At 36.7% G+C, this 14,270-nt stretch overlaps 1 protein-coding gene across 1 annotated transcript in view; it reads left to right on the top strand.

Moving 5' to 3' along the window:
* Positions 1 to 14,270, top strand: part of CNTNAP2 (contactin associated protein 2) — a 1,268,404-nt gene that overhangs the window by 616,162 nt on the left and 637,972 nt on the right. Inside the window, exon 8 of the mRNA XM_075142928.1 lies at positions 1,769 to 2,033. Coding sequence (XP_074999029.1) covers positions 1,769 to 2,033 — 265 coding nt within the window. The remainder of the gene's footprint in view (positions 1 to 1,768; positions 2,034 to 14,270) is intronic.

Here is a 14,270-nt window from a genome sequence, read left to right as displayed (position 1 = left end):
AATTGATAATGGTGGCTGCCAAGCTGATAGTCTAGTTGCTACTAATTCTGCTGGCCTTTATAGGTAGACTGTCTGGCAGTATAACTTCTGACGCTCTGTAGGAAAAAGAGGTGGTTATAGCAGAGTAATCTAAGAATCTCTCGTGAATGCTCAAGAACTATTATTTTTATTCATTTAGTTTTGACATGGAAATACTATATAAGAAACTGAATCTGCCTCACAGGTGGTATCTTGCTATGACACAGATAAGGTGTTTTCTGATGTGGTGTTGTTTTAAAAAGTGACGGGTTTGGACACTGGTAAATGAGTGCTAAATTTTGCTTCCTTATTGACTTCATCTAGCCCATCTCCAACTGAAAATAATTACTTTAAAAAAAATTTACTTAGGACTTTCCTCCCACACATTTTCAGATACAAAGTTCCTATCTTGCTTCCAAATTCTCTAATTTCCCTCAAGATGAACTTTCAAATGCGTTTGTACGCTATGCATACAAAAATATGTGACATAAAAGCTTATATCAGGAAGTCAGTAACATGGAGTTTAAAAATACTTATCTGATAATGACTGACTCTTATTGGGATTCTGAACAGTGCTTAGGTGAACTTCATCTCTAAACATCTGGGTACCTCCAAAAATGTTGTTCAATCCTTAATATTTTTTTAATGTACAAATAAATATCAAAGGAATTGCTATCTTGACCATAGTAATAATTTCCATACTTCATGAGATAAAATTCTTCCCTCCCAAATTGAACTGAAATTGCCACAGAATATCCATGTGCCACAGTGCATCAGAAAACCTAACCATAGAACAGGATCCACTTTGCCACATGTTAGAGGAATTCTTCAGCAGAGGAAGTTTTCCTGTTATATTTGCATTGATGCACTAAAAAGTCAATTCTGGACAGAGATTGCTACAAATTATTTACAATTTCTAAGGAAAAAAATGGTAATACATCCTACCATTGTGGTCTTTCGTGAGAAATTACATGAGAACCCGAGTGAAAAATTCATGTCCGTAATTCTAGTCTTGTTTACAGATACATTTTAAAGCCTTGGAAATCAATAAAGTTGACTGGATTTTTGTCAATTTCCCAAAGAGTAAAATTTTACAGTGTGAAAACTGCAGTTTCTTTTACAGAGAAAATTATTGACTAACTACAAATATTAGGTATTGTTCATGATCAGCTACTCCACATCCTTCTACTTCATGAAATGAAGTATTAGCTTATCTGGTATTATTGAGTAGAAAACATAACAGAGAGCCTAGCTCTTCATGAGGTATTATACATCCTTCTTTCACAACCTCACATATTGTGTTGATTGACACATTGATATAAGAGTATTTGGAAAGCTGTATTTCGTTTTTATAAAAGGATGAATTACTGCTTTGTTATAGGCTTCTTTGGTGACCACGAACAAGCCCAAGTTTCGCTGTGATTCATTTCTTCATCTTTGAACTGGGAATATTAATGCTTTCGTCTAAGCTTCATCTTAGTTAGACTATAACTCTTCAGGGCAAAGCCTGTCTCTTATTGTGTGTATGTACAGTACAAAATATAATGGGGCCACTGCTAGACAAAACAGAAACATCAGCAACAACATTACAATAGTAACAATTAATAACACATTTTTACATGCAACTTGCGTTGATCATAATAGTCTCTAGGTTGAATGAAACATAGAATACTTTTCTAGAGGTAGCTATGAATTTACCGGAATCTTACAATTTTTGCTTATGTTTTTGCTTTTTTTGTGTTTTACTTAGGGAAATTTAAGTTTTTCTTGTGTGGAGCCACATACAGTGCCTGTCTTTTTCAATGCCAGCAGTTACCTTGAGGTTCCTGGTCGTCCAAGCCAGGATCTGTTTTCAGTCAGTTTCCTTTTCCGAACCTGGAACCCCAATGGACTTCTTGTCTTCAGCAACTTTGCAGATGATCTGGGGAATGTTGAGATTGATATAAATGAAGGCAAAGTCAGCGTCCATATCAATGTCACCCAAGTGAAGAAGAACCGAATAGACATCTCATCAGGTAAGTGTTTTTTTTTAATTGCTATCATTTTTGTTGGTGTTGTCTAAAAGCATCATGGACCTAAAAATTAGAAAAAAATGTTCTACAAAATTTAAAATTTAAATTGCAACTATATTAAATCCTTTATTGTATGTTTTATTGAGTAAGAGGTAGAAGAATATTAAAACAGTTCTTAGATTAAGAAAGAAAACACAAATATTCTTAATTCTGTCATGAAAACCAGAAAACGTATTACCCCTTATCTATGAGGCAGCATTGCTTCTTATTTTCTTTCTTCCATCTGTCTTACAGTCTTCTCTGCAAAAATATTTGGTTTCGAAAGGGCTACTCTTTTTGTTGAGAGTAGCCTAATAATTAGGCTGCTCCTGTTACTTCCTAATAATTACGAAGCTCTCATAAAAACATTTGTTTTAACCGCAAGGCTGGCATGAAAAATACTGTAGCATTCTCTTAGGTATGCTGTGGAGTCATGCTGGAGAAGTACCAGAGCTTTCAGTACCTAACTAAGGAGGTTTTGGAAAATACTGGGTAAAAGGTACAGGATTTGTTTCTGGAAGAAAGAGTGTGTGCTGGTGTCAGTTGATCAGCCTTTTAAAATTACTTGATACTTCCATTTTGATAAATTGTACTCTCAGCCTAGATTCTTTATGGGCATTTCTGGATCAGCTGTAGCTAATACGGTGTTAGCTACATCATGTCAATTAACACTTTTTCTCAGCAAAGTCGTGATGTAATCATGGGTTGGAAAATACAGGGTTGCTTGCAAATGGATTCTAGCTCCACATAAAAAAAATCCCAGTGATTATTTGAAGCAGCATATATGGCAGTCTAGTTTCTTAGCCAAAAAAGGGATACCTTTTTTGCCTGAAATCATCTGTGGTTACTATTTTTTCTTAACTTCATGGTGGAGGTATTTCAGTCTGCATCAACAGGATTGATATACTGGTATAGCTCTGAATGAATGTATTGTCTAACAATAGACAATATAAATATATTGTCTAACATATAAACAATATAAATATAAACAATATATTGTCTGACATATAAACAGGGACTTGAGGAAATGTAAGAGAAAGGAAAAAAAGCCTTTTTTTAATGAGAAAACATACATGAAGTAGGAAAGTAACATTTCATTTGGGAAGTGGACATTTTTGCAAGTTTTCTCTTTTCAACCCATTAATGAAATAGAGCTGAGCATGAAATGAAATTAATTATTTTAAAGATAGAACTGAATAAAATATGAATAATGACAATTAAAAATCAGAATTTAACTGTTTTGTAAAATGAAAATTTTTTTATAAAAAATACATCATCTCTCCATCATTACAATTTTTTTTAGCACAAAAAAACCCAAACCATAGATTACAAGTTAGCATTTCATTGCCTTTGTTATATAAATACACTCATGCAAGAATTAAGTAATGTTTTGGTAATACAGTAGTGTCTTGAACAAGAATGTTTTGTTAAGGTGCTAGCACATCATAATTAGGAAACACATGGAATTATCACCCTCATTCTTTCTTTCTTAGCTCTGCCTGCTACAAATCCCAATTTACAGACAGAAGTGGCTACCCATGATACTTATTCATGAGCTTCCTTGTGCCTTTTTGGTCCATGGAAGATTTCAGTGCTGATTAGCCAAATATTATGAGAAATAAAAATTTCACCAATTTGCCACTAATTTTGCCTAGTGTATATCTTGATATGAAACCATTTTTAGATTCCATTAAGTTTACATTCTGGAAAGTAAACACATGTGAAAAGTGTTAATTTGCTATTCTGCTTTCTCCTTCACCTTCACACACAACAACAAAAATTCCCCAACTAGTGAAATGGAAAACCAGACTATTCGTATTCTGACTTTCTTCTGAAATATTCTGAATTGATTATCCTTCCGAGTAAATCTTTTCAGTATGTATGATCAGTTTACATAGCAGTCCAAGAATCACATACAGCTATTCATTTTTATAGCCATGATGCTGTTCTTCATCTCCATACAATCCAATACCTACATAGTACAGTCTGAGTATCTTAAAGAATTAGTAGTTTCCTTTGTTATTATAATTTGTACCACAATAAAAATACATTTATTGTTTAATTTTCATTATATGGACTTTTTATATTTGCATAGCTATCCTGGGAAAGCTTTGATTTATTTTTATACTTTGTTGCTGCTTTTATTGCAACAGGCATTTCAGTGCCTGTGAAATGAATTGTGTGTGTGAACATAAGAAAACAAAATATGGCATCTGCCAGGGAAGGCTGCAGAAGGAATGCTGCTGTTGTACGGCAAATATCACAGCGACCTTCTTGTTCCCTTCTAGTGCAGGGAATTAACAGATGTCAGCATATAAACCTCCTGAGTTTATGTAGAAGTCTGTCCTAGTTTCGGCTGGGATAGGGTTAAATTTCTTCCTAGTGCTGTGTTTTAGATTTAGTACGAGGAGAATGTTGATAACACAGAGATGTTTTCAGTTGTTGCTAAGTGCCCTCCTAGTCCAAGGACAGCTCCCATGCCTACTGACTGAGCTAGGTACACAAGATGGGAGGGAATATAATCAGGACAGCCAGCCCAGCTGGCTAATGGGGTATTCCATACCATGTGACGTCATGCTCAGTATATGAAGGGTAGGCGTGATCCAGGAAGTACCGATTGCTACTTGGTTATCGGTCAGCGCGGGTGGTTAGCAATTGCATTGTGCATCACTCATTTTGTATATTCTATCATTATTATTATTATTATTATTTTCCCTCTTCTGTTCTATTAAATTGTCTTTATCTCAACCCATGAGTTTTTCTCACTCCTACCCTTCTGATTCTCTCCCCGTCCCACTGGGGGGGCGGGGGGAGTGAGCGAGCGGCTGCGTGGTATTTGGCTGCCTGCCAGATTAAACCACAACAAAGTCAAAGTGGTCTGCCTTTGGCATAAAGATTTCTGACTATTGTGGTTCTATAGATATAAGATGCACACTTTTTCACTGTTTCTTTTTACTTACAGCTGGCAAAGCAGAATTTTCTGTAGTCAGGTGTGCAGCCTTCTACCTAACTGCATGTGTAGGGTATGAATAATTAGACTTCTGTCTACTGGGAAGTACGCACCCTGGTTATCACAAAGAATTATGCTAACTAAAACTACAGCCTAGATGCAGATGTGTTTTGTATTTCGTAGCTTTGCTATACTTATGCCTGTCACCTGTAATAGTGTATTTTCACTGGAGGAAGCTAAAGTCTCTTAGTCCTCATTCTATACACCTCTCATAATTTACTGACTTACTTTCATTAGCAGCTTTTAATGTCAGCTTTCCATGTTAACATGGGGACATCAACAGTTCATTCTGGGGCGTAGCCTAATGCTGGCTATAGAAATAGCAGTTGAACTGACAGGAATTACATGAGACAACTGTATGCTGATGTGCAGGTGGCAGAGTTTGTTCCTGCGCGTCTCTGCACTAAAGATACTGGTGTGGAACAGAGTTCTGGTTTGTCTGTTTTTCAGTGTCATAGTATTCCTTAAACACCTTAAAGCTGCACACGCTGACTTACCATAGTGGAGTTCAGATAAACAGGACGTATCAAATATAGTTAAATTCACACCTTTCTCACTGGTAGCTCGGCACTGCAAACCTTGTTATTGAACTACTTTATGAAGTGCTTTGTGATGCCTGGGAGGGATCAGACAGTATCTGAAAAAGATTTTCTTGTCAACTTGACGGAACTTTCCTACCTAATTCATTTGAGTGTTTTGTTTAAGGAGAGAAAGGCAGCTGCCATATTAAATAATTTGATGACACTTTACAAAAATAAAAATGAAATACTGCATAGAAGATATAGTTAAAGGAGCTGCAATTCTAGTCCCATATAGTACATGGACCTGTGTTTACTACTTACCTATAGAGTCAGTAAGGTGAACAGTTTACAGGACATATTGTAAAAAGTTCTGTAGAGAGCTGTAAGGTTTAGAGGCAAGAACATCAAATAATCATCAAGCAGAATCAATTGACTGTTAAGAAGAGTGAGAGCTACTACTAATCTGAGAAATCAGAAATAAATTTATACTTTATTTTTTATGCCAATTCATTCTACTTTTTCTATTTTACAGAGTGAATGAAGGGATACAATAAGGTGGTCAAATAGAAAGCATGAATGCAAAAAGTTTAAATTCTGTGTAGATACAGTGACTATGAGAGGTTTACATAGCATGCTGTGGGAAAACATTTGGATCAATAATAGGCAATTCATGGGAATCATGAAGCAGACATTGCTTTGCATTTAAAACCACAGAAATTGAGAGTTGCCATCAGGCAGTCCATTTTTAGCAGTTTTCTTTGTCCCCCAGAGATCTTTCCCTGCTCTCACCAGTTGTCTCTTCTGTTTCTGTCAGGGATAATTTTTTCACAGTGTTAGCAGATCACAGCAAGAGCTCTTAGGTCTTATTTAATGTTATTCTTTGGTCTTCCAAAAGGCACTTAACTGTTCCTTCATTTATTTAACCGCATGTCCTGCCCACTGGAGATTTCACTATATTCAATTCTTCATGAACTTCTCTCAGTTTTTTAATCTATATCTTCTTAATCTTTATTGGAAAAGGTACTTTATTCTTGGAATATTTAAAGTAAAAATAATATTTTTTTATTATTAAAATGGTTTTGTATATCTGAAGCTTCTTCACTCATTGTTTGGAGTTCAAAATTATCTTCAGCCTAAGTATGAGATATTTCTACTGTCTACATACCTTAATTCCTTCTTTCATTCTATTGTTGCTACTTTTAAAAAATCACAGATAGTTGATGTTAGCATTAGCAGTTCCTAGGTAACTTTCTGTAGATCACTTCTTGTTTTGCAAAAATGCATTTTATTTTCTTCTTTAATGATGTTAGATACCATTTATCTTGCTGCTCCTTTCATGCCTTCAGTCACTTTCAAACCTCTGCCTCATCTCTATACATCTGATTAAAGCATTCAAATGTATCCGTATTATGAAAATTTCATATATATTTTATATGTGCTGAAAAGAATCAGGGATGATTACATATATTGTAGTCGAGTATGTATGATTTTTTTGCGTTACTAGTAAAAGGCAACAGACTTTGTGCTGACCTGGCAAAGCAGAATCTCAGGTTTTACTTGACCTGGCTGTAGCTTGTTTAACAGTGGCCAAACGACTAGTCCCTGACCTGTCCCGGGCTTCAGCTTGGTGAATGGTAGAGGCAATAAAGAGCTGGTAAAAAACAGTAATAAATTTTTTGCTATGTCAATCAGGTGTACCGTCTTTTGCCCATGACACAATTTAGAGTGTAACAGAATATTTTACCTTAATATGCAGTTTAGCTTTCAGTTTGCAGTACATATGAAAGGGACAAAGATGATTAGTCCTTGTGGTTATACTTACTGCCTGATTTTGCTTACTGAGCAGATTTTTTCCTTTTTTCATGATCTTGCCAGTTGTTCCTTCAAAACAGGTCTCTAAACAATAAAAAAATCCTTCCTTCCCTGCCCAGCATTCTGTTAAGTCCAGTAAGCACTGTTTAGCGGTGAACAGACTGGCAAAGCTGTTGTACAAAGTCAATGGCCTTGATTTTGCTTTTTCTTATGCTAATCTTATTTAGACACTACCACCATTTGATTGATGAGAGTTATATTAATAAACTTGCTGTTAGTAAGAGGAAAATCAGGCCCACTGAGAGCTGAAATAAAGATTTAATTAGAAGAAATAAGCTACTGACTACGCAGAATTACACAGGTGAAATACTTAAAGCTTGTGTATAAATCAAGAGTTAAACATCCTATTGACTTTTTCTCTGCAGAGTAAACTCTGATTAATATCTTCACAATTGTATACGTCCCAGCATAGAGATTAATAACAGGAGAGAATCTCAGAAAACAGTCAAGAGATTTTTCTTTACTCCTCCATATAGTTTTGGACTAAATTCTGCTTTTGGTATCATGGGTTTCAGGCAAACTTCCTGGAAATTGCTGGGTTTACCCAAGGGATTGATGGAAGCAATGCTAGGCTGAGAAGATGGAAGAACAAGTATTCTTGCTTTCTTAAGAACTTTTTAGAAGCAGATTTCCAATGTAGTTTTGCATACCAAAGGATTCTGATACTCTGCTACAGTTTTAAAAGTCATTTAATTTTAGTATATGCTACCTGTTTACCCAATGAACCTACTCAAAATTTGTGATCTTGCAATTAGGAGAATAAATTGTTGATGAAGTTGTATTTATTTATAAGCTTTAACAAGCTAATGTCGTCTTTCTTGAGCACAGAAGAAATCAGCAACTGGAAAATGTCATTTTCCCACATCTCTCTTTGCCAGAAAAACTGTTACGAAACTTTTCCCAAAGCCACATGAAATGCTGTTCAGTGCAGGGTTAAGCCACAGCTCATGTCCCAGTTGCCTCCTTCCACTTAGTTATATCTACCTGCTTCAACAACTTAACCCAAATCCCTCCCTAACAAAATCAAACTTTTCTGGAGCTTTCAACATTGGGAAAAATTGGTAACCCGTTAACAAACATGAAGAGTGTTGCTTTGCTCGAAGAAACAATAGTAACATTTAAACCAACACTCCTGAGGAATCATCTAATGGTTTTCCAATGTTTTTAACAGCAAACCTTGAATCCTTGTTTCAATGTAGAAAAGAACTTCTCTGCCTCTTGAGAAAAGCTGAAGTTTTCATGGTGGCAGATTCTAAAATAATCTCTTGATTTATCCTCTGTTTACTTTCTCACTTGTTGTCTTTTCATAGACAGCTCTGACCTTTCATATCTAAACATTCTCTGCTCAACTTAAATACTAGAGGGTCTATGAAGATCCCTTGGATTTTTCCCCACAGTACAAATGATAAGTTGCTGAAAAAGGACATCACCTCCTTTGGCCCATAATATCTTAACAGAGAAGTTTTCAGTGTGTCCAAAATCTTCTGCCATTAAATTGAATTCACCTGCTTGGAGCTCCTTTTTCCCCTCTTCCAACTCTCCTAGTTAACATCTTGTTCTGTATATTAGCTGCCACTCAAGGCTGTCTTCAGTTCCTCCTGTCAACCATACACTTATTAAAACTTGGGATATGAATATCTTTTTGTCATATTTATCCATATTAAATAAATCAGACTTCTCCCCGTGGAATCTCTCTGGGAAGCTTTCCACCCTTCTGTCTTTCTGCTAGATCTCAAGTCATCTGGATTGCAGTTCATTTATATTTTAGACCTTGGGTTAAGATAACATCCTTCAGGTAATAAAATGTCTCTGTCTGACAGATCTAAAGTGGTACTTTTCCAGTGACAATTCCCAGGGGCGTTTTACGTGGGAATCAAGAAGTATTTTTGCCTCTGTTGCTAAATGAAGGTGTAAATAGGGAATGTGTATACACAGAGCAAAAGTGCATTTCTGGTGGGAAGATAACATTTCCCACCAGGTCTTTTCCATATTACCGATACGAGGTTATACACTGGATGTTAGTAAGTGGAGGCAGATACCCGTGAGAAACTTGTCAGCATGATCGAGATGAAAGAAACAAATTCTGTCCACAAAAGACAGAATGATGACTTAGCATCAGAAGAGTCTGAATATTAGAGAATTATTTTCTTCCCAGGTAGCCAGTTTTGTCTCTCTATTTCTCTCTGTATGTTTATTTTTGGCTAATAAGTTTAAGCAGTGAATGGAGCTACATGAATAGGTATTTGTGGTTTTGAATTCCACAGAACTGAGAAACAGACATACTTGTAGTAGTTATTATTCTTTCTTCTACGTGTTTTTCATGTAGTCTGGTTTTGCATCTCGGTACAGTAGACTCTCAAACCAGCCAGAGCAAGAAATAGAGTTCTTGATTGCAGACTTTTTAATCTAAGAAAACTGATGAGTTAAACTGATGAGTTTATTTCAGGTTTTTGTGAATTCTGCTTCATCAGACACTGATTTTCACTGAAGAATTGCTTTCCAAGCACAAGCTATGCATTCTAAAACATAGGTGTTACCATTTTTTGATACTTCACTGACAGCAATGTAACTCTGTGTTGGTTGCACTGGTACCTTGCAAGCGTGGAGGAACCTGAGAATCAAGAAAGCAGGCTGTTCTCCTTGACAGGCTTCCTAAATTTATACAGGAGGCTGAAGTTCAGTTTACTCATTTTGGCCTCATTTCCTCTGGGCTGTAGAACAGAGTTAGAAAGGACCTTTGCAGGTCATTCTCTATTTTAGCACTGAAAGATGAAATAAGGCTTTTTACAACTACTATTTAAGCAGTCACTGTGTTGCACTGAATTTCATTCAGGAAAAAGGTGCAATAGTCAACAGTTAAATGGTAATTTTAACTTTCCACTAGAAGGAATGTAAATTACCTGAGTAGAGCTGGGCAGAACTAGCTGGAAATTTATCTTTTAAATTCTTTTTTAATTCAGTAAGTTTGACAGGAAGCGGAATCAATTTTAGTTGCTTTCCATGTTGCTTTTGCTTACTCCATCCACATCAGTTATTGCCAGTCTGGTTCTAGTCAAGTCAGTGAAAATTTTGCTTTTGACTTCAATGGATGAAAGATAAGCCCCTCAGCACTGAATGCTACAGAGGTGCCCGATATTTTGCAATTACCTTAAGAACGTAGGTTTTTACTTAAGTGGGTCCTCTGTCTGCATATTTTTGTTGAATACAAAATAGCATGAAGAGACATCTCTCTAAAGATTGGTTTAGCAAGCCAGGGATGCTTAGTTAAAACCTGCATTGGCTCTTGGATCAGTAAGAAGGTAATATTGGAAAGGACATGGCAAAATATTATTTGTGTTTTAAAGTCTTTCAGGACTTACATGAGGTGAATATGTTTTTTTCCATTATTATTTTCCTTTTAGATTAGTAATAAAGAAATAAACAAAATGATACAATAGAGACAGGAGCTGTAGTTATATTTGTTGTGTTTATGCACAACCCCAGGACACCACTGAGTATTCATTTAATATGAAGGGAGATGAAGGGAATGTTTTCTAATATCTGAAAGACTGGATATCAGAAATATTATGTTCTTTCCCCCAGTTTACTAGTTCACCATCTCTGCCTCCTCTTCCATAAAGCTGGCTCTTTGAGAAAGCCCGTTTCCAGGACTTACACACCTATGCTGAACACGGTTTGTCATAGATGGCAACATGATAGTAACGTCACAATAATGTCAGCCAATTCTATCATCAGCAGCATGAATACCATCTGGCACCACTGGCTTAAACTTCCTAATTTTGTAAAAGCCCATTTTTCTGTTAATGACAGGGTGAGGTGGTTCCTGTAAACTTTTCCATAGGTGTTAGTATTACTTGAAAAATGTGATTGGACTTTGTGCTATGTTAACTCTTCAGTTCACCTTGTAGCAGATTTAATTTTTACTGGAAACTAGTGAGAAAATGTAGGAAATCTATTTGAAGTCTGTTTTTTACTTCACTTCTATTTCAAAGAGAAATAGTTGGCTAAGCACATCTTGTGATAACCCAGCATATGATTAATCAGCTATAATAACTTAAACATATACTTCTACTGCCTATTTAGTCTGGCAGTTATGATATTTTGTAAATGTCTATGAGTAAGTGGAGTAGTAGAGGGTAAAAACTATGCACTCACTTTTTGTTTGATAGTATAAGTTATAGCCACGGTACATATGTATATGTAGCCATATATCAGTCAGAGAGTTTACTCAGCTAATTTGTCAACTATGACATGCAGGAAGTTCGCAGAACATTGGCATTTGGTAAAATAGTAAAACCATTTGAATGGGTTCAGGAGATCCAGGGCAGACAGCAGGTGAGTCTACACTCTCAGATCACTCCTTGTTTCATCTCAAGGTCCTGCTGCTCTGACTGTCCCCTCTGGAAACAGGCTGTATCACTCCTAGGATATCATCTTTCAATGGTATCAATAGTTTCCCCACCATCAGCACCCAGATCCAGGAATAGTTCAGCAGTTAGGCTGGTCCAGAGCCTATTACAATGGACGGTATGGACAAAACGTCAGCTCCTACTCTGTCAGCCTGTCAACACTTTCTGCAAGGGTCTGTCCCCTTACAGACTCTCATGCTCTGCCCTCCCCCGTCTGTACACACAACACATTCTGGATGTCATTGCTTAAAAAGTGCAAATATCACAGGCTATGAGGCAACCTTCTTATTGTTCATCACTTTATGAAGAGATACCCGTTTTTAAAATCATAACATTACCAATGTGTCTCAGACCCAAAGAAGGACATGTGGGGTCAGGAGGAGAGCCAAGCTGTTGTGACAAGGTTGCCGTAGCCATGGTCATGTAACCATAATCATATGACAGGCATGAAACAGGTTAGTGTTGCACATGGGTTACACAGTGTGGGCATGTGGGTCAACAAGATGAAGCCCCAGAGAGCGTATACTGATCCGGAGACCCCTTCACACACAGTATAGTATGGACACAAATGGATTGTGTAGGGACCAGCCATGAGCACTGCAAATGTGAGCTATGTTGGGCAAACTGGCCAGGGGAACATAGATATTCCTTGGTCTTGGCTACAAAGACAGCAGAGAGACAGCCTGTGTTGTTTCAGGAACAAGAAACCACCTGCAGAGAGGGTGCAGGCTAGAAGGTGGCTTATAGATGTAGAAGCAAAGGGAAAGTCCTCAGATTTGGAAAAGTGGCCTGCTACCATTTTGTTTACTCAATGTTCATTGTTTCAGAAAGGAGCTTTGGTGGGCATAAAACCTTGCTGGGACAGGAAAACAATTGTTGTTATGGATTAAAAAAAAAGGGATTGGGACGAGAAGAAAAAATACTGGAGACCCAGTCTCCACTTAGAACATAGTACACTTATTTTCTCTACACTTAAAAAATATGTTTAGGGACAGACTGGGAGATCAAAGGTCTTGAACCTTCATTTGTACATTATTGTTGCTTACATGTACTACGTAATAGCGTTTCAAAAAAAGGGCACAGAATCTTCAAGCAGTGGGCCACATAACAGTGTGTAGAACCACTGTGGGATGAAACTATCAACTATGTAAATTAAAACTGCCAGTCCTGTCTTTTCACCTTTTCATCTTCTCCAAATGCAAGGAAAAAAGGTGATTTTTTTTTACTTTTAAAGTGGGCATTTGCAGCATTTGCACTTGGAGTAGAACCAGGAATACTCTTTCTAGTGCAAATGTCCTTGAAACTCATTTGAGTCTGCACGGAATTTTGCCATTTTGAACTTTTAATCTTATTTATCACTAATCCTTGGGTAGGTGTCCCACAATACCTCTAGCTAATTACTTACAGAAAGATAATTAAAAGTCATTGTAATATCAAACACGATTTTTTTGGGGGGGGGAAACACGACCTAATTACAGGCATGGAACTTCAATTTATGTGCTGGGAACTGACACTCAATGTCTTCTTTTTCATTGCTGTTCAGGAACCTGGGCAAATAGATTATTATCTGTGACAGGTTTCTGGCAGTCCCTCTTGGTTTGACAGTGTTATTTTAGAGAGAAGTGAGAGTCACTTTTGTATATAATGAAAGGAAAAGTTGTCAAGCATCCATACATATTTTATGCTGCATAAAACTTAACTGCTAGAGGAAAGATTCTGTTTTCAGTCATGCCATTGTAAATTCATAGTGCTTCTGCTGACCTCCAGGTTTGCATCAATGACACAGAATGGTGTCTAGCCCAAAGGATGAATTCCATTTTTTACACAGGCAATGCAGCTCTTGTAAGTCAGCTTGGCCCTTACTGTTTTTTTGGTTAGTACAGTCATGCACAACTGTGATGTGTATTTTGGCATTTTCTACTGACATTGACAGAACTAAAAGCAATTTCTATCAAAGTGCTTCCTTGAAATAGCATCAGGTACAGTCTGCATTGTCTATTTTTCTTCATCTTAGTTCTCAGGAAAAAAAACATTTTCTAGTTGTATGTTGCTAGCTCTGCCTTTACTTTGGTCTTGAAAAAGATGGTGAGTCCCTTCAGGCATTTTTGCACATTGCTTCTTTTCATTTTCAAATGCTGCTGAAGCAGCAGCACATGAGCACTGAGGTGCAACAGAGCAACCAAAGTCCTTTGGATTCTGTAAGCTGAATGGCAGATGATATTGTCTTCAAAAAGCTTGCTCATTACATTTATGTATTTGATAGGGAAAAAAAAATTCTCAATTCCCTTGCTGTGAAGCAGCCACTATAAAATACATAGTTTATTCTAATAGCAAGCAGGATTTTATGGAACGGATTCATTGATGACAAATACTGAAAATTCTACACATC

The sequence above is a fragment of the Calonectris borealis genome, chromosome 2 (assembly GCF_964195595.1).
Source record: "Calonectris borealis chromosome 2, bCalBor7.hap1.2, whole genome shotgun sequence".
In the NCBI taxonomy this organism is placed as follows: domain Eukaryota; kingdom Metazoa; phylum Chordata; class Aves; order Procellariiformes; family Procellariidae; genus Calonectris; species Calonectris borealis.
Note: the sequence above shows the minus strand (reverse complement) of the source record. Positions and strands in the feature narration are given on the sequence as shown.